General features: G+C 41.0%; 3 protein-coding genes across 4 annotated transcripts in view; 2 read left to right on the top strand and 1 right to left on the bottom strand.

Moving 5' to 3' along the window:
• Window positions 1–21,494, bottom strand: part of LOC121645114 (zinc finger protein OZF-like) — a 352,747-nt gene that overhangs the window by 140,181 nt on the left and 191,072 nt on the right. The gene's annotated exons all lie outside the window — the stretch shown is intronic.
• LOC121645098 (zinc finger protein 420-like) overlaps window positions 1–21,494 on the top strand; it is a 1,096,702-nt gene that overhangs the window by 44,741 nt on the left and 1,030,467 nt on the right. The gene's annotated exons all lie outside the window — the stretch shown is intronic.
• LOC121645119 (zinc finger protein 391-like) lies at window positions 1,369–19,051 on the top strand. 2 transcript variants are annotated; one of them, XM_041993512.1, is made up of 4 exons: window positions 1,369–1,825; window positions 3,650–3,826; window positions 4,736–5,079; window positions 18,134–19,051. In XM_041993512.1, the coding sequence occupies exons 1-4, from the start codon at window positions 1,654–1,656 to the stop codon at window positions 18,635–18,637; spliced, it is 1,197 nt and encodes a 398-aa protein (XP_041849446.1). In that variant the 5' UTR covers window positions 1,369–1,653; the 3' UTR covers window positions 18,638–19,051. The 2 variants fall into 2 exon arrangements, with proteins under 2 accessions (XP_041849446.1, XP_041849445.1); XM_041993511.1 differs by lacking the exon at window positions 18,134–19,051 and having other exon boundaries at window positions 1,377–1,825; window positions 4,736–6,152.

Raw genomic sequence — 21,494 nt, forward strand, 5'->3', positions numbered from 1 at the left:
GTCAGGAGGGAGAGCAGCTTGTTCTGAAGGATGAGACTGACATGGTGGTTCAATGCAAGTCTGAGTCTGAAGAAATGTTCAAAGTCTTTGGAAACACTAGCATCCAGTACGAGGAGGAAACTGATCATCAGCCCAGATTGTTTCATTTCATCATGATGCCTCAAATAAAGTTACACAGAACAGGTACGTAAACCTTCAGCTGTCTTATGCACATGTTTGAAACACACTTTTAAAAAACAACAGTAGTATTATTAGGGTCCGAGCCATACAAAGTATGGCGAGACCCTATTGTTATTTTACTGGTTGAAAGACTCAAAGCACTATTCCCCTAAAATAATATGTAGCACCGTTATGTATGAATGTGGACTGAATGAATTATGGATTCAATGTAAACCACTTTGGGCATCTTGAATAGTGCTGAAGAAATCTCATCCATTATTATTTTATCATTTATAGCCGTTCTGACTGTAAGAAGAAAGATTTCAAATTCTGTGATATTTCTCATGTCTCTTCATCCTTCTAGACGTCCCTCACCATCATCTCTGTAAGGAGGAGGACGAGGATCTCACCAACCAGTAGCTTTGTAACCAGGAGAGGAACTGTGATATGGACCAGGATGAACTAGAGCAGGGGTGTCAAACTCCGGTCCTCGAGGGCCGGGATCCTTCAGGTTTTCCCTGATCTAACACACCTAAATAAAATCAAATGGATCTAACAGCTACTTGTCAACTTCTTAACAATGCCCCATTCATTTCAGTCAGGTGTGTTAGATCAGGGAAACAATGAAAACCTGCAGGATACCAGCCCTCAAGGACCGGAGTTTGACACCCCTGAACTACAGCCTCCACAGATGAAAGAGGCTCAGGAGCAGCAATCCACACTGAGTCGGGACACCAATACTTTTATAGTGATTCCTAATAATGAGGAAAGGATTTTCATCACGCTTAAATAGTAACCATCTCTTCTCTTGCTTCTGGCAGAGTATCCTGTTCAGGAAGCAGCAGGGAAGTTTTTCAGGGTCCACAATAAATCCAAACCAGTGACAAGCAAGTTTCTTTTGAAAGTCGTAGGAGAAACGTCATTGGTCATTACAGTTTGACTCTACACATTATAACCCACACTGGTGAGGAACAAATTTCTTGAAAAGTATGTGAGAGATGGTTTTGTGTCCAATGTGTTTGGGCTGTTCACATGAGTGTTCACGCTGCTGAGAAGCCTTATTTTTCTAACTATACAGTCAGAGTTTTTGCAAAAATAGTGGTAGAAAGTTCCCCAGTTTGAGCAGTGGTCTATATATATATATATGTATATATATTCAGTGGTTGGTATTGTTAACTTAAAATGGTTTATAATTATGCTTTCCGTCTTTTCCATGCAAGTTAGACACGATGAAAATGCTTGTGGATTAACGAAGCTGCATAACTGCCCCTGTTGCACCACATCAACATTTTAATAAAAACGAGGAAGTGTCCTGCTGTTCTACTCCTTCACAGGGAAAAGTCAGCCCTTTTTAGCTGCAACATAAATGTGGGTTTTACTTCCGTGTGGAAGCGGAATTTCGGCGGAAGTAAACAATTACGGAGCCGTGCGGTCTGAGCTGGAAGACGGTTGTGTTGTCGTGTAAAGGCTGAATATTTCAGTGTTTCAGCAACAATGTCTTCAGCTCAGCATCTGAGAGAGTTTATCAGCGAGCGACTAACTGCTGCTGCTGAAGAAATATTCACAGAGTTTGAAAAAACCATCGTCCAGTATGAAGAAGTGATCGATCGCCAGCGCAAACTGCTGGATGTCACCTGGAAACCTCAGATCCGCTTCCACACAGCAGGTAACACCGACTCTTACTGCACATATATTCGTATATCTGAGCTTCCTCAATCATTTTTTCCTCAATAAAGAGTTTTTTTTAAGACTTAAGCTGCGTCTCCAACTGCAGAAAACATGGCAATGACCACTGGAACATTTCCATAAAAACAAAGCGGTGCTCGAGATCTTTCTGGTCTCAGATCATCCGGGATCTGGATCATAAAGCACGTTAAACACATCCAAATGATCATTAAGTGATCTGGTTTAACTAACCCCAACAATGTACCCTAAGGGCTGTAATGAAAAGTTAACATCGGACTTCCACTTCGTGAGGATTGTGCCTCCTGCAGGAGGTACCTTTCCCCTCTAGCCTGCAGGGGCGGACCTGGACGGAACCTGGGCCTGACTGACTCCATCCATCTCTGCAACATATGGACTATGCAACTCCATAAAACCACCACGAGAATAGACAGTAATTGAGAGTGGGCTTATTAAATTCTTCCCCAAAAGTGCAATTTATCAATTTAATCAATGTTTTCCTCACAATGATCGATCTTAGAGAAACATTCAACCTGCCGTGCATGGTGTGCATTGGTGAAACATGTCATTCATATAGTATTTAACTCTTAAAAAAGAATTTATTTATACATATCGTCTAACACCTAAACAAAAGCAGCTTCTCACACATTTTGCCCCAAAAAGACCTGATCAGCCCACAACCAACGATCAATAATGAAATCAGAAAGCTGTCTGCAGTCTGTTAAATGATGGTTAAAAACAACCTTCTCCATGTCAGTCAGGTGATTCAGTAAGACATAAAAGTCATTTAAAGAGCTGAAGTTTTAACGTGTGAACACAGCGTGCTAACGGGTGGGGATTTCTCTACCTGATGTCAGTGTTACCTCCTTTAACCCCGTTTTTAATGTTAACTGGACAAACTAACTCAGCCGTTTGATTTACGTATTATCACCAGAACTTTGCAAGCAGCTGGTTTGTTGTCACAAGCTTAAAAAAATAATATAGGTTAGATTTAGCAGGTGAAAGGGATTCATTCAGTCTGAACAGAACTTCATTGTTGTGGAAGCATCATCATCATCATCAGCTGGAGGAGTCAGTTTTTGCTTGCTTAGCATAATCTGCCTGAAGTACCAGTTTCTATGTTGTTTTTTCTTTTTGTGTTTTAGGCTGTTTTTCTCTGCCTCCTTTCTATGTTTTACTCTCTTGATTTCAACAGAAACCTTCATCCATCAGCACCCACCCAAACTGGTTAAAGACCGGCTCGAGCCAGACCCGTGTCAGTTAGGACCAGAACCAGTCCAGACTCATTTAGGCCACTGTTTATCATTTTATGGGGCGGATTAACTAATAAATAGGGAAGCGGCCTGCTTTGAGACTTTTATTGCATCTTTTGATTCTAATTAATTCTGGAAAAGGTTTTTATTTTTTATGTTAAACACAGTTTAACCATGTTTACTGATTTATAGCAATAATTAGATTTTTTTTTCTTTTTGATCCTACAGGAGTGTTGGGACCAAGCAGTTTGACAAAGAGAACACAGGGAAAAAACATTTTTAAATGTTTTTATTTTAATCTCAAACACTCATAATGTGAAATCAAGATATCAACTAAATGTAAAAATACTCACCAAAAGAAAGCGGTTACAGAAGAAATGAAGAACCAAATGAAACTAAAGAAAACTAAATGAGCACGATGACACATGAGGGTAACTTCAGCCAAAGCAAATAACACAAGAGGAAAAAGCAAAGGGTTGCCGTTAACTACACTTTACCTGAAACCTCTGCGTTAACCTCATCACGTGACCTGGTTGTGTTCTTGCTCCCGGCAGACTTCCCACAGCAACATGACTATGAAGAGGAGGAGTTTTTTCCTGGCCAGCAGCTCTTTCATCGAGACACAAGTTCCAGTCTGGACCAGGAGGAACCAGAACCTCCACAGATGGAAGAGGACCTGGAGGAGAGCGAGCAGCTCGTTCTGAAGGATGAGACTGACGTGGTGGTTAAATGTAAGTCTGAACCTGAAGAAATGTTCAGAGCCTCTGAAAACACCAGCATCTGTAATGAGGATGAAACTGATCGTCAGCACTTCCACACTTTCGTCCTTTATCACAAACATCCATGAACCGATCTCGTCAAAGGACAAATCACCAACCTCCTACTAGAAATACAGCCGCTCATGCTCCTGAGCCACTTTAAACCTAAGCTGTGTAAATTTTATTATTGTAATATCCAACCTGAATTTTCTAATCAGTTTACTTTGATTTTAAATTGAAATCTCACCTAAAAGTACATACTCTGTGTTTCACTGGTGAAACATGCAGATAAGAGTCAGATTAGTAATAAATCCTTTAACACAGAAGGTATTCAGCTAAGTTAGATTGTACCTGGGTAGTCTGGTGCTCCCTCTGGCTTAACTGGTTTTTCTTTTTGTCCATCTCCCTGTAGGGACTCAGTCAAGGGTTAACTTCATTTGGTAGCACAAACATTTTCTCTGTCTTTCACAGGTCATATTTTTGGTTTATACTCTGTAAATATTTAGTTTTTATCTGCATCTGTCTCACCTGTGAAGTTTTTCTGATATTTGTGTGGCCTGATCAGATTATTTTCCAGTTAGATATTTAATTATTTTGTTATTCTTATGAACCTGATGAGTTTCTTCTGTTACAAAGTGTAAAGATAAATGACCCTGCTCACTGTTTTTCACTGTATATGGATGAACTGTCATTTACTGACAGTCGATAAGCTAATGCTTTAGCAAAAGTTGTTTAGGCTTCATCATTATTTGTTGTTTATTAATCTATCCAACCAGTTTTGGTTAAAGTTAGGAATGTTACTAATCACAGATGGTTTTATAATCTTTATCCATGTTTGTTAGAAGACACATTACAAATTCTGTAATATTTTTGCCTTTCTAGATGTCTTGCATCGTCATATCTATAAGGAGGAGGAAGAGGATCTCACCAACCAGCAGCTCTGTTTCCAAGAGAAGACTTCTAGTATGGACCAGGATGAACCAGAGCCTCCACAGATCACAGAGGAGCAGGAGCAGCAATCCACCAATCAGGAGGGAGATCAGCTTGTTCTGAAGCAGGAGACTGAAACTTTTATAGTGACTCCTAATAATGAGGACGGTGATCACATGGAACCAGAACCAAACAGTAACCAGCTCTTCTTTAACAACTCTCTTCTGGCAGAGCGTCATGTTCAGGAAGCAAACAGGGATGTTTTCTCAGCGTCCGCTACAAATACAGAGCAGGAGATGGACAGAAGCCACAATAACAATCCAAGTCATTCTTCCAGGTCAGGAAATTCTCCTAAAACTGACCAATCTCAAAAGTCTGTAGAATGCGACATTTGTGGAAAAGCCTTTAAGAAAAGGTGCCGAATGAAGCAACATCGGAACGTGCACACTGGTGAAAAGCCATACCTTTGTCAAATTTGTGGAAAAAGTTATAGTCAAAGCAGTCAGCTCACTTTTCACATGAGAGTCCACGCAGACGAGAAGCCGCATTCTTGTGAAAAATGTGGCAAAAGTTTCACTGATCGAAACAGTTTGACTATCCACATGAGAACCCACACTGGGGAGAAGCCTTATTCTTGTAAGATGTGTTCAAAAACATTCAGTCAAAGAAGTAATTTGGCTGTTCACATGAAGACCCACACGGGTGAAAGGCTGTATTGTTGTAAAACTTGTGGAAAATGTTTCACTCAAAATAATGGTTTGACAGACCACATGAGAACCCACACAGGTGAGAGGCCATATTCTTGTAAGACATGTGGAAAGAGTTTCACTGTTCGAACCACTTTGACAGTCCACATGAGAACTCACACTGGAGAGAAGCCTTATTCGTGTAAGATATGCTCGAAAACATTCAGTCAGAAAAGTAATTTGACTTCTCACCTGAAGATCCATACAGGCGAAAAGCCGTATTGTTGTAAAACGTGTGGGAAATGTTTCAGGAAAAATAGTTGTTTGACAAACCACATGAGAACCCACACAGAACAGCAGCCAGGGCTGCGGGTAGGGCAGTTTGAGGTTATTTAGGAGACGCCATCACAGAGAAACACATTCAGGACCAGATCAGCTCAAACCTAAAGAACTATGCTGTGAAATACGGTGAGGGTCACGTGTTCTCCACTTTGAGACTCTTCCCCAAAGCAAACGATGGTAAATCAGTTCCTTCAGGCATTTGATGCCTTCTTCCCTTTTTGGGGAGGACACTTGATAGTTACCAGATGTTTCTTTGCAATAAAATAAAATAAAATAAATAAAGAAATTGATGATTTTTACAAGAAACCACATTGTCTTTATTTGGTTACAACTAAGAAATGTTTCATGATATATATATATATATATACATATATACACATATACATATATATATATATATATATATATATGTGTGTATATACATATACATATATATATATATGTGTGTGTATATATATATATATATATATATATATATATATATATATATATATATAAAGAGACCACTGCTCAAACTTGAGAACTTTCTACCATTATTATTTGCAAAACCTCTGACTGCTCAGCTTTGCTTGATGGTTTGTGACCATCCATTTTCTTGTGATATCTTTCCAGAAGTTTTCAACACGGTTCAGATCTGAAGGTATGTGGTGATCCTCCATCCAGACCTCCATTCCCCTGCTGGGTGGCCTGGAGGATGGTTCTGCTGTAATCCTCTGAGTTGGGGTACACAGTCTTAAGGAAGTAAATGATTTTCTTGGATAATCTTGTATATGGCTTTATCAGTGCATCCTTCAGAAAGACACATCCACCTGTTTCCAGCCTTGCTGAAGCGCCCCCTGATCATCGCCGGTCCTCCTCTATATTTAACAGTCAGGCCTCTCCAGGTCTCCGTCTAAACATAAAATGATTCAGGTGTTTGGAAAAGCTAAAAATTGGTCTCAGAGAAGATGACCTTACCTCAGTCTTCTGCGGTCCAGATCCTGTGGTCTCAGCCTGAGGTCTTAGCGTCTCACCGATGACTCCAGTGCTGGCTGTTTCCAGCCGTTCTTGCCGTGCACTTCGCCTCAGTCTCAGTTTGCCACTGGGTTTGACGGTCAGCCTTTCTGAGTGATGAGTTTGTGGTCATCCCTTTCAGTTCAAAATTGTTTTTGCCCTCTATCAGACTGGAACTTTGTTGTTCTCATAAAGCATAAGGACATGTGCTTGTGTTTGTAATGATGACTGTAAATGTTTTGCTGCAACCTATTACCACTTTTAAAACGTTTTATTCAGTTTATGTGTATTTTCTTCTGTCCTACGAGTGCTTTCTGGCACTTGCCAGGCTAACATCGTTTTTAATGTTTTGCCTGGTTAAATAAAGATTAAACAAATCTTAGTAATCATAGTAAAAAAGAGACCAGTTCATGTAGTACATCATACATTAAACATAAAAGAGAAGGTCAGACATCCAGATGACTCTTCATTGAAAGTCCAAGTAGTCCTGGTCAAAAAGGGGCTGAAGCTAAGTGAAAAGCAAAATAAAAAAGAATGACAAACCTATGAAAGAACTACATCAACATCAGCACTCATTTATAGTATCACAGTTGTGTTATTAATTAGAGAGGAGATGGACCATAAAACCCCTTATCTCTTATTCTGGCCAGCATAACCTCATTTGATGTGGTGTCACTCAGGGATTTTCCACTCGTTGGATGTGTGGATGATTTCCAGTGTCTTAGTACGACTCTAGCAACTGAGGCTCTTCCAGCCACTACAACAAAATATTTTTCTTTTGATAAGAGTCAGGGTTTCAGTTTTATCTCCTAAAAGACATAAACAATGAAATGCAGGCAAAGTCACCCTTGGTGTCATGTTGATCTCACAATTAAAGATTATTTTTTAAAAGATCACATATGTTTCTGACTGCCCATATTGACCTTTTATAAAATGTTTATATCTTTTATTTTATAGGGCTATCTAATTAGTCAACAAGTGGGTTGGTTAGTCTATCTGACTGGAACTTTTTAACTAAGCAATGAGTAATATGTAAACATTTTCAGAAATCTCCTTTATCTAACAAACTGAACTATTGGACTACAGTAAATTATTTAAATGACCATTTTTAAATAAAAATTGTTAAGTGCATGTATGCCCCAGTCTAGCTACCTTTTCCAAAACACTGTCTGCTTCTTTATCTGCACCTTGGGACATAAAGTTGTTCCCAACTCCATGCTCTGAAAGGTTATTGTTTAGTTAAGCTGTATGCTGACTGACTGAAACGGAAAAGTATAATAATAATAATAATAATAACTTTATTTTGAAAGAAACGTGCGTAAGGTTTACTTCCGTGTGGAAGGGCTTTCGGCGGAAGTAGACAGTTAAGAATCCGCGGGGTCTGAGGGAAAGACGTTTGTATTCTTAGCTGAATATTTCAGTGTTTCAGCAACAATGTCTTCAGGTCAGCATCTGAGAGAGTTTATCAACGAGCGACTGACTGTTGCTGCCGAAGAAATATTCACAAAGTTTGAAAAAACCATCGTCCAGTACGAAGCAGAGATCGATCGTCAGCGCAGACTGCTGGATACCAGCTGGAAACCACGAAGAAAGTTGACCAAAAGGAGTATGTAGCCACGACTTTAACTCTACAGATGTTATTAGATTAATAGGTGTTACATCATATAAGCGTTTTAAAAGACTTGAACTGCGTCTCCAACCGCAGAAACCCGTAGAAAAGCTGACATTAAGCTACAGATCTGTAGCTCATTAGGAGTTACCACTAATGTGAAAAGTCTGCAACCAGCCCACAGTGGCAAACCACTGAGACCGTTGAGGAAACGGTAACTACCGCTACAGAAACTGTAACTACCGCTACAGAAACGGCAACTACCGCTACAGAAACGGCAAGTGCCATTGCAGGAACAGTAACTGCCGTTGTAGCGAGAGTGGCTGGCCTGGATCTTAGCGTCTCCATTTCTCTCTCCCAATCCCCGCCGCCACGCCTCCACCCTCCCTCCCCACGCCCCCCACCCGCCGCCACCCCCCTCCACCCTCCCTCACATCAATCTGTGCACATCAATCTGTGCAAACTTACACATATTTTTCTTGTATTAGGAGTTACCACTAATGTGAAAAGTCTGCTACCAGCCCACAGCAAACCGCTGAGACCGTTGAGGAAACGGTAACTACCGCTACAGAAACGGTAACTACCGCTACAGAAACGGTAACTACCGCTACAGAAACGGTAACTACCGCTACAGAAACGGTAACTACCGCTACAGAACGGTAACTACCGCTACAGAACGGTAACTACCGCTACAGAAACGGCAACTGCCGCTGTAGCGAGAGTGGCTGGCCTGGATCTCCATTTCTCTCTCTCTCTCTCTCCCCGCCGCCACCCTCCCTCTGCTTGTAGCCGTTGAGAACAACTGCACAAAACTACTCCATCTGCGATCGACTAGTTTTGCCCCACGTCAGGTCCCGGATGTGTGGCACAAAAGTTTGAATTTCAGATCTGAATTTGAATTTCAGATCTGAATTTGAATTTCAGATCTGAATTTGAATTTCAGATCTGAATTTGTATTTCAGATCTGAATTTGAATGGAGAACTGAAACTGAACTATGAAAATGAATTAGGGAATGAATTTTTTCAAATACAAAAGTTACAACTTTACCAATATACACATTCAAAAAACAAAGATTCAATATCAAATATGGTCATTTGGATTCAGTTTTTTTAAGCAATAATTCAAACAGGCATATTCAGATTCAAATTGAATGATTCAAATTCAAATATAAAGAATTCAGATTCGCTCCCCAGTGGCACAAAGCTTATCCCGTACTACAGGGACATTTTCATAAAAATAAACTGGTTTTAAAAATGTTCTGGTCAATGAAAACACAGTTGTTGTTACAACATTGCTTGCACATCGAAGGATATTATTACACTGAATATCAAGCAATCCAAGTGCCTGTATATACTGTTAGACAAGATTAAATACGCTCTTTAATCTGCGCATGCTTAGTACCAGTTAGCAGCTCCCCTTTCATCTGCGTTGGTGATTTATTTATCCATGTGAACCAAATGTCCCGTGTACTGCGCAGCCTTTGTGGTGGTGAGCCTGTATTTATGCTCCCTTTCTTATGTTTTCTTGATTTTTTTTCAGATTTAATTTATCTAGTATTGTTATTACAAGGATTATTATTATTATTATTCTGGTTGGATTTCTCTCATGTTCCTGAGTGGCGGGATGTTAAGTAAAATGATCTTTTTCCTTTGCATTTGTGTCTATGAACATGTCCTGTACTGCTGGTGCGCAACAAAAATACATTTAAAAAAGTCTCAGCGCACCTGAAATCGGAATTACAAATCTGGTCCAACATATCAAATTATTTTTAATTAATCTTATTCAACTATTCGACATCGACATAAATTAAGCAGTTTTTTCTGATTTCTGATTGAATAGCCCTGATTTAAGGTTTCTCAGATAACTCCATGTGTAGGACTTACATTTACGTTGGATTCAAGTTCCTCTCATCATATTGAGGAGAACAAATCCAGCAAGTGAGATAACCTGAAACCTGAAATCCCTCCTATCAAATCATCACGTTAATGATCTGGTTTTGTTATCTGTCCCTGCAGGCCGACCACAGCAACATGACTGTCGAGAGGAAGAAGTTGTTACTGAGCATCAGCCCTTTACACAAGAGATGGATCCCAGTCTGGACCAGGACAAACCAGAACCTCCACACACCAAAGAGGACCAGGAGGAACCAGAACCTTCACACACTGAAGAGGACCAGGAGGAACTAGAACCTTCACACACCGAAGAGGACCAGGAGGAACTAGAACCTTCACACACCGAGGAGGACCAGGAGGAACCAGAACCTCCACACACCGAAGAGGACCAGGAGGAACCAGAACCTCCACACACCGAAGAGGACCAGGAGGAACCAGAACCTCCACACACCGAAGAGGACCAGGAGGAACTAGAACCTCTACAGATGGAAGAGGACCAGGAGGAAGTCCACACCAGTCAGCAAGGAGAGCAGCTTGTTCTGAAGGATGGGACTGACACGGTGGTCCAGAGCCGGTCTGAACATGAGGAAATATTGAAAGTGTCTGAAAAGAGCAGCATCCAGTACGAGGAGGAACCTGATCATCAGTCCAGTCTCATCGTGATGCCTCAAATAAAGTTACACAGAATAGGTACGTAAACCTTGAAGCTAAAATGTGTAGAAACTGTATAAATTTCTCAGCAGATTTTATCATCATATCATCCTGAATTAGACTTTGTAATCTGATTCAGCTTTTGAAGCATTTTAATATGACTAAAGACCACATATTCAGTGTTTCCATGGTGACGCACACAGATAAACTTCACATCTGCATTTAATCCTTCAATATTTAAAATAAGGTGGTCATTTGGGCATTAAGCCGTGATGGAGTTCAATTTCTCTGGCTGGTAAAATATTCTCCTTCTAGATTAGCATCATGTTGGAAACTGTTCTGGTAGAGAGTTAATAAAAATTAAAGTAAGATGGAAGTAAATTTTAAACTTTGAATATTAGTTAACAAAAATGTATGGAGTGATTACATTATATTTTTATTCTGAAATAAACATGTAAAATGGTTGTAATTTATTTTTATCAGCAAATCAAATTAATCTCCACTGGTCATGTGACCCCAAGGTCAGCTTTGTTCGGTGGGTACCTGGATGGGATGAACTGTAGAGGTGGGAATCTTCAGGCACATCATGATTTGATTTGATACAACAACGATTAAGATGATCGCGATCTAATTCTAAAACGATTATATGAAGCATCGTATGTCCTCGCTGCTGCCAGACGAGAGGCAGGTAGACCCTGGACAGGTCGCCAGTCCATCACAGGGTCACGGTGAAACATGTTGGATGTATTTCCTGTTTTTATGTCCAGCTTTACAGGCTGGTGAGTCGACCTCCACAACGACGTCTTGCTTATTTTTTTAAGCATATAAATCTGACAAGGATGATTTGATCCATTTGTCTGGAGGGAATCCTCTTTGTTACGACCCGACTCAGGGGTATGGAAGGGCGTAACAAAGAAAACACGGTGAGGACAGATGTTTCTTCAAAATAAAAGCACATTTATTTACAATTTATGGACAACCTGTAAAACAAAAGATGAGCTGGGGTTAGCGGACCTGCAGAAAGAAACAAACCAAAACCTATACCAAACACTCACCGAGTGCACACACAGACACAACCGCAACTCGGTGAGGAAACTAAAACCAAACAAAAGCAACAGGCCCATAAACTAAAGTGACCGTCGTCACAACACAATAAAACGCTAACCTAGCCCAGCCCTAAAACAACCACAAAGTAAACTTAACTCAACTAAACACTTAAGCACCCATTGTGAAAGGGAGGTGGTCGCGACACACACACACCCGGTGCACAACATGAGGGGGAGAGCGGCCGGAGCCATTCTGGCTTCTCCCCCTCCAGACCTGCCTCGGCTGCAGCCTTTTCAGCCTGAGCTTCCCCGTAGGCTGCAGCCTGACTGGTCCAGAGGGCTGCCAATCACACAGGGGCGGGGACAAAGACGCTGGCCTTAACCACTCAGGGCAGCGCTCTGCAGCCCCTAATTACAACACAAACGGCCACAACTGTCTATGACAAGCAGGGCCGTAACGCTCTTCCTCTGCCATACTTTCCCACTCTGACATGCCTGTTGTTCAGCTGGACGAAGACAAAGCAACCAAAGCAGTAAAACACAGATGTTATGTAACGTCTTCATCCCATCTACAAGTTTCTCTGATTCCCTGATTTGCTTCACACATGATCTTTGAAGGAAGTGATGATACTGAAGGATCTTTACTGAATAAAGCGTGGTGTTTAATACCATGATTAATAGTGAAGTCCACATCCCTAGTCCACGTTCTCCTCAGACCATTTCCATCATCACGTTATTAATCTGGTTCTGTTGTTGTCTGTCCCTGCAGACGTCCCGCACCGACATGTCTTTGAAGAGAAAGTTCTTGCTGACCAGCAGCTCTTTACACAGGAGATGATATCCAGTCTGGACCAGAGGGAACCGGAACCGCTACAGATGGAAGAGGACCAGGAGGAACCAGAACTTCTACAGATGGAAGAGGACCAGGAGGAACCAGAACCTGTACAGATGGAAGAGGACCCGGAGGAACCAGAAGACCAGGAAGAACCAGAACCTCATCAGATTGAAGAGAAACAGGAGGAACTAGAACCTCTACAGATGGAAGAGGACCAGGAGGAAGTCCACATCAGTCAGCAAGGAGAGCAGCTTGTTCTGAAGGATGGGACTGACACGGTGGTCCAGAGCCGGTGTCAACATGAGGAAATACTGAAGGTCTCTGAAAAGAGCAGCATCCAGTACGAGGAGGAACCTTATCATCAGTCCAGATTGTTGAATCTCATCGTGATGCCTCAAATAAAGTTACACAGAATAGGTACGTAAACCTTGAAGCTAAAATGTGTAGAAACTGTATAAATTTCTCAGCAGATTTTATCATCATATCATCCTGAATTAGACTTTGTAATCTGATTCAGCTTTTGAAGCGTTTTAATATGACTAAAGACCACATATTCAGTGTTTCCATGGTGACGCACACAGATAAACTTCACATCTGCATTTAATCCTTCAATATTTAAAATAAGGTGGTCATTTGGGCATTAAGCCGTGATGGAGTTCAATTTCTCTGGCTGGTAAAATATTCTCCTTCTAGATTAGCATCATGTTGGAAACTGTTCTGGTAGAGAGTTAATAAAAATTAAAGTAAGATGGAAGTAAATTTTAAACTTTGAATATTAGTTAACAAAAATGTATGGAGTGATTACATTATATTTTTATTCTGAAATAAACATGTAAAATGGTTGTAATTTATTTTTATCAGCAAATCAAATTAATCTCCACTGGTCATGTGACCCCAAGGTCAGCTTTGTTCGGTGGGTACCTGGATGGGATGAACTGTAGAGGTGGGAATCTTCAGGCACATCATGATTTGATTTGATACAACAACGATTAAGATGATCGCGATCTAATTCTAAAACGATTCTATGAAGCATCGTATGTCCTCGCTGCTGCCAGACGAGAGGCAGGTAGACCCTGGACAGGTCGCCAGTCCATCACAGGGTCACGGTGAAACATGTTGGATGTTTTTCCTGTTTTTATGTCCAGCTTTACAGGCTGGTGAGTCGACCTCCACAACGACGTCTTGCTTATTTTTTTAAGCATATAAATCTGACAAGGATGATTTGATCCATTTGTCTGGAGGGAATCCTCTTCCTCTGCCATACTTTCCCACTCTGACATGCCTGTTGTTCAGCTGGACGAAGACAAAGCAACCAAAGCAGTAAAACACAGATGTTATGTAACGTCTTCATCCCATCTACAAGTTTCTCTGATTCGCTGATTTGCTTCACACATGATCTTTGAAGGAAGTGATGATACTGAAGGATCTTTACTGAATAAAGCGTGGTGTTTAATACCATGATTAATAGTGAAGTCCACATCCCTAGTCCACGTTCTCCTCAGACCATTTCCATCATCACGTTATTAATCTGGTTCTGTTGTTGTCTGTCCCTGCAGACGTCCCGCACCGACATGTCTTTGAAGAGAAAGTTCTTGCTGACCAGCAGCTCTTTACACAGGAGATGATCTCCAGTCTGGACCAGAGAGAACCGGAACTGACACAGATGGAAGAGGACCAGGAGGAACCAGAACCTGTACAGATGGAAGAGGACCAGGAGGAACCAGAACCTCTACAGATGGAAGAGGACCCGGAGGAACCAGAACCTCCACAGACCAAAGAGTACCAGGAGGAACTAGAACCTCCTCTGAACAAAGAGGAACCAGAACCTTCACACACTCTAGAAGACCAGGTGGAACCAGAAGACCAGGAAGAACCAGAACCTCCACACACCGAAGAGGACCAGGAGGAACTAGAACCTCCACACACCGAAGAGGACCAGGAGGAATTAGAACCTCCACACACCGAAGAGGACCAGGAGGAACTAGAACCCCTACAGATGGAAGAGGACCAGGAGGAAGTCCACACCAGTCAGCAAGGAGAGCAGCTTGTTCTGAAGGATGGGACTGACACGGTGGTCCAGAGCCGGTCTGAACATGAGGAAATATTGAAAGTGTCTGAAAAGAGCAGCATCCAGTACGAGGAGGAACCTGATCATCAGTCCAGTCTCATCGTGATGCCTCAAATAAAGTTACACAGAATAGGTACGTAAACCTTGAAGCTAAAATGTGTAGAAACTGTATAAATTTCTCAGCAGATTTTATCATCATATCATCCTGAATTAGACTTTGTAATCTGATTCAGCTTTTGAAGCATTTTAATATGACTAAAGACCACATATTCAGTGTTTCCATGGTAACACTGAAACTTCACATCTGCATTTAATCCTTCAATATTTAAAATAAGGTGATCAGTTGGTGCTGGATGACTTTGAACCAGCGTTCAGCAAATCAAATTAATTTCCTCTGGTCATGTTACAAAGTCCGCTTTGTTTAAAGGGTCCGTTGGTGCTGAAGAATCCGATGACATAAATTATAGAAGAATTATAGATGCATTTTTTTTTTCCCATGCCAGTATTTGTATACGGCTTCTGTCCGAGTGGAACGTGTAACAAGGTAGAAGGTGTTTGTTGTTTTACCTCGGATTCTGGACTCTTATTCCTTAGAAAAACTTTTAATCTGTCTGAATGAAGTCAAAGCCTGGATGGCCTTAAATCTTCTTCGTTTTAATGATTGAAGACGGATGTTATGGTTTTTAGTCCTGGTGCCAGTGGGTCCTCTCCTGCCGACTTGGGTCCTCTGGCACAATACTGATGTCACAAATCTGGGAGTAAAAATGGACAGTGATTTTAACCCAGACGGGCAGATCGGTGCAGTGGTCAAATCTAGCCTTTTCCAGCTGAGGCAACTAGCAAAGGCCAAACACATTCTTTCAAAGCAGGACTTAGAAACAGAAATTCATGCTTTCATCAGGGCACGGCTGGATTACTGCAATGCCTTTTACTCTGATGTCTCAGAAGTCTTTGTCACATCTGCAGCTGGTGCAAAATGCTGCCGCTCGTCTGTTGACTGGAACATGAAAGAGAGAGCACATTTATCCAGTTTTAGCCACACTGCGCTGGTTGCCTGTTCTTTTTAGGGTTCCTTTTAAAATTCTTTTATTTGTTTTTAAGTCTTTAAACGACCTTGCCCCCGCTACCTCTACCCCCTCCCGGTCCCTTCGGTCAGTAGATCAGCTGCTCCTGGAGGTGGAGGATGTGGAGGAAGCTCAGAGGGGACCGGGCTTTTTCTGTGGGACCGGAGCTGTGGAAGTCTCTGCCACTGCAGGTCACACCGGCTCTTCACCACGGCTCAGTTTCCCTTCTAAAGACCCTCCTCTTTTCATTAGTGTTTCACCCAGTATGAGTTTGTTTTTATTGCTTGTATTGTTTTTTTTTTTTTGTATTGATTTTGTTTTAATGATTTTATTCTTTTGTCTTTTATTATTTATTGTTTTGTTGTTTTTACTTAATTTATGTTCAGCACTTTGTTCACTGGCTACTGTTGTAAAATGTTTTATAAATAAAGTTGGCTTACCTTGACATATTTCGACAGCCAACTGCAATCTTCCTCAGAAGCATCATCTGACAGCTGTGACGTGTCATTCATCACCTGATATTCCTAGGCTTGGCCAACCTGGCTGATCTGTCCAGTCCGTCAGGTTGGCCACGCCCTCTGCAGCTCACTGGTCTCTGGAGGAGAAAAGTCTCAGATCTGTCAAATCTGTCGGGTTGGCCATGTCTAGGAATCAGGAACAGCTGATAAATAACACGTCACAGCTGTCAGATAACGCTTCTGAGGTCTATTCAGAAAGTTTGTAGTTAATTTCAGATACAACACATGAATACGAGGAATTTCACGGCATAAGATGTCAGCATTTGACATTGAAGTGCTTGAAGGAGGCTGTAATCAGTGACCAACCAGACAGCTGGTGGGTCAGTTCCTGGCTTCCCCTGACTATATTCTGAAGACACTTAACCCCCGGTTGCCTCTTGATGTGTCTATTGGAGTATGAATGCGTGTGATCAGTAAAAAGGTACTTAGGGTAGTATGATAACAATAGAAGTGCTGTATGACTATGTGAATGGGTGACATGTAGTGTAAAGGTGCTTTCAGTGGTCAAAATATAACTAGAAAAGTGCTATATAAATGCAGTCCATTTACTTCAAGACTTCCTAGAAGCCATTTATTTACTCATTAGTCCAGATTGAACCTGAATCGTGTCTTTTTTAAAGTTGTCTCCTTTTTCACAGCATCGCTCAGTGAAACACTGGAGCTGTCCATGGTGCTGACTTATTTTACTGGTTGAAAGCCTTCATGCATCATGGCCACCTCAATGTTCACACTCTCTTTAGAGTAAAAATTAGCATTTAAGCATAACTTATGGAATTTTTATGATTTCATCGTGTTGCTTCCAGCTCTACATACATTCAGTCTCTTTGATGTGACCTTTTGATCCAGAACTTGTGGGAATTCTTTCACTTGAAAGAAGTTTTAATCAAGTGCAACATGTTTTTTTTTTTATCGTTTTAAGAGAATTTGTGTTCGTCTTTCACTTTTAGTTGGAAATAATTATTCCTGCACATTACCATGTCGATCTTGGACACATTTTGGGTTTTTTTGGTGAAAATGTGGAGCCATTTTTTCCCCATTATGTTTAGTGTGAAATTGTTTAGATTGTGGATTATTGGTTAGGTATTTATCTGTTTTGATTCACCGATGTAGAATTTGATTAATTACCTTGATGCATTGCTGCTGTATAATCAATCAAGGTATGTATGTTAATAAAATACAGGTCAACTCTCATTTAGTTCATAAAATAATCATTCGTAAATATAAATTAAGTTTCCTCAACTGTATAAGTTTTGTCTGCTTATTATTTAATAGCTGTTGTCCCTTACATGGATAGTTTTAAAATCTTATCACTGCTCTGACTGTAAGGAGAAAGATTTCAAATTCTGTGATATGTCTTTTCATCCTTCTAGACGTCTCACACCAGGGATGTAGGGATGAACCAGAGCCTCTACAGATGAAAGAGGAACAGGAGCAGCAATCCACCAATCAGGAGGGAGATCAGCTTGGTCTGAAGCAGGAGACTGAAACTTTTAAAGCGACTCCTAATAATGAGGACGGTGATCACATGGAACCAGAACCAAACAGTAACCAGCTCTTCTTTAACAACTCTCTTTTGGCAGAGCGTCATGTTCAGGAAGCAAACAGGGATGTTTTCTCAGAGTCCGCTATGAATACAGAGCAGGAGATGGACAGCTCAAACAGAAGCCACAATAACGATGAAGGTAAAGCTTCCAGTTCAGATATTTACTGTAAAAATGACAAATCTATTAAGTCTGTGAACTGTGACATTTGTGGAAAGGCCTTTAAGAACAAGTCAGAAATGAAGAAGCATCATGATGTACACGCTGAAGAGCCGCACATCTGTAACATCTGTGGTAAAAGTTTCCGTTCCAGTCGTGTGTTAACCGTTCATGAGAGAACCCACGAAGAGAAGCCGCCATATGCATGTGAAATATGTGGCAAATGGTTCACTGATTTTAGCAAATTGGTTTCCCACAAGAAATTTCACAGTGAGAGGAGGCCATATTCTTGTAAGAGCTGTTCAAAAAGATTCATTAACAATTTTAATTTGACTACTCACATGAGAATGCACACAGGTGAGAAGCCATTTTGTTGTCCAACTTGTGGAAAACGTTTCAATCAAAGAGGCAACATGAACGTTCACATGAAAACCCACACGGGTCTGTAGGATGTTTTCGTGTGAAAGTTTTTTCTAACAAGTTGGCACATTGCATCAGATCGTACGAATCAAAATCAAAAGAATTTGAGAAAAAAAACATTGCGAGCCACATTGTTGTGTGTATGGTGTTAATGTTGCACACACTGGTTTTAGATTTAGTTTTTCCCTAAAGTTTTACCCACCATGTCTATGAAATAATATTTTTAATATTGTTGGGGAGCAGGTTGCTTTTTAAACTTGATCTGTGCTGTTTGAAAGTTACCAGTTCACAGGAACTGGATTAGTGTGATGCCTTTAACCGGTACTGGGACTTATTTTAAGTGCTTGTTTTGCGTTATGGATAGTGATAGAATAGTTTTATAAGTGTTTTTCCAAACCTCTGCACATTAAATTTGGTGATACCAATGAACAATAAAGCATGTGGAGTGATTTGTGGTCCTGAAGGTGTTTTGTTTTGCTGAGAGCTGAAATGCTTCATGACAGTTTGTGTTGTACCTGTTTTATGTGTGGTTTCCAACTTATTGAATCATCTGTTATTCCCCCCAGAAACTTATTCTCTTGACCTTTTCCATTTAACCCTTTAACGATGTGTGTATCATATTTTATACACAGTTTCTGATGCCTTTTGCATCACTTCATAGCAGCCTCGGATCTGAACCGCCTGACAGCAGGCCGACGACGTTAGACAGCGGCCACAGTTTGATGAAGAATCTTACATAGAGTCTTATCTGCCACTCTTGAGGTTATTTTGTTTTTCGTGTTATTTAGTCATTGGTTACGACAATAACCAGGAAAGAGAAAACAGGAGGAAAAAGTCCAGTTGACATCCGTCCCCATCTCAGTTACCGTGGAAAGTCGGAGTCGTCTGGAAACGAGAGGAAGCAGAAGCAGGTCAGCTGTGTTGGATCACTTCAAGCTTGTTGACATTTATTTAGCTCTTCTTTCTTTTTTCTTTTATAAACTTTTGTTCAAACGTTTTTCCAGTCTGTGCGACTCTCGCCCTCCATCTCCTGTTGCTTCTTGAATCATGTGACTGTCGTGATCAGCTGATCGGCTTTTCTGTCCCAGCTCGTCCGTCTTTAGTTCGTTTATCGTTCAGCTCGTGCTGAGGAGGAAACTAGGAAGATGTTGATGTGAAACTTTAGCCCGTATCAGTTAGAGAGCCTTTTGTTTGCTCTTAACTGAGGTTTACTGGTGACACAGCTGTAAAATCTGCAAGTCATAATACAGCAGATGGATCAGGCTCAGATATCTCACGATTATACAAGAGTTTGTCTTCTCTCAGGTTTATCTTTTAGCAGCCATGAATGTGGTGAAGAACAGTTTCTGAAATCCAAATCAGAGGAGGACCTTCTCCACCCAGGTGGTTGACAGGTGGGTTAGTAAATTATTATCTACTTATTAGAACTTAAGGGGTCATCAACTGTTAAATTTGAAAAAAACAGTCGATGTTTGTCAGTGCTGAAGTAACGAACCACGTCCCCCACACTTGCTAAGCCCCTGCGTCCAGGAGCGCCAAATACAAATACTGACTGGTTAAAATAAAACATCCTTACATACATGTATCATTATAAACCAACACAGATAATTAAAACAGGCTAAACCACCCAAGACACGTGAAACCTTTAAGTTGAAGATCAATATTTTCTAATCGCTTTTTTGGCCACCAGATGTCACCATGGTTACGAGCGTTCCAAAAGATCGATTCTTTTCCGGAACCATTGTTCCAAGGATTCGCTCTCCCGAACGTTCCATTTCTGCCATCACTATTATTTGTTTTTGGGCAGGTGCTCAGTCATGACACCGAGGTGATCAATAAAAAACAGAATTATCGTTCAAGTTAATTATCGGTTCAATGTGTGCCGTTGTGGCATACAACATAGCGTTATATAATTTAAATACTAGTATGATGCAACGCAACATAACTGGGAAACTTGTAGCCTCTAAGAGTCAGAAGCAAGATCCAGCACCAAGCAGCAGCACCATGAACCCACCAGTCCAGAGTGGGCAGGTAGGATTACTCATTAAATGAATATTATTAGAATGAATATAATGAAGAGTACGGTGTAGACCTGTATGAAAAGTGCCCTGAGATGCTCGATGATTCAGCTCTACATGAATGAAACTGACCTGAACTGACCAGAAGGTTTTGTAAAAAGAGGAGATTTGTGCGGAGCATTTTTAAAACGGGATTTAGTGCCAGAAGCAGAGCCAGGAGCCAGTAGTGATGAGGGGATTGCTCCTGTTAGAAAGGAAGGAACAAGTGAGGACGCTTTAATTCCAGTATAACCACTTTCTAGGCCCAAACCATAGTAGTGGCCTGTTATACTATTTATCATTAGAAAGTAAGACAGTAAAAACACAAAGCCCACAACTGAAAGGGAACAGGATGAAAGTAATGGAAAATGAGCCAGTATATTTTGCCATTGAAAATATCTTAATGGTTAAGTCAGAATGTGTTTTCCACATCTAAATGTGCTGAAGCTTTACAGGTGATATTTTTTATTGTGATCCAGGTGTAGGCGGGTCTAGGAAAACTGGAGGAAGTGTGAAAGGGGGAGCAGAGTTTACTCATGGACTGTTTACCGAGGCAGCAGCTCAGCAGCAGAACCTGAACCACAGGTTAGGAATGAGACAGATGAAGACCAAATAAGACCAAAACTTTTCAATAGCAAAGATGGAACCAGTCGCAAGTGGCTCACTGTGAAAAAAGTGAGTCTGTACGGTTCTGTTTGCATTTGCGCCTGTGGTTAGTGTGGTTACAGACACCTGTGGTCACAGACGACTGTACCCAATACGGCCAATCAGGTGGTGGGCTAAGGATCCGGCACTAAGTAAAGTGTTTGGGTGCTTTGGGAATCCTTAG

This window comes from Melanotaenia boesemani, chromosome 8 (assembly GCF_017639745.1).
Source record: "Melanotaenia boesemani isolate fMelBoe1 chromosome 8, fMelBoe1.pri, whole genome shotgun sequence".
Taxonomy (NCBI): domain Eukaryota; kingdom Metazoa; phylum Chordata; class Actinopteri; order Atheriniformes; family Melanotaeniidae; genus Melanotaenia; species Melanotaenia boesemani.

Excerpts from the sequence above, each read along its gene's own strand:
- LOC121645119 (XM_041993511.1), top strand. The coding sequence starts at position 1,654 with ATGTCTTCAGCTCAGCATCTGAGAGAGTTTATCAGCGAGCGACTAACT. Across the intron at positions 1,826-3,649 it reads GATCCGCTTCCACACAGCAG|ACTTCCCACAGCAACATGAC; the intron begins GTAACACCGACT and ends TGCTCCCGGCAG. Across the intron at positions 3,827-4,735 it reads GACTGACGTGGTGGTTAAAT|ATGTCTTGCATCGTCATATC; the intron begins GTAAGTCTGAAC and ends TTGCCTTTCTAG.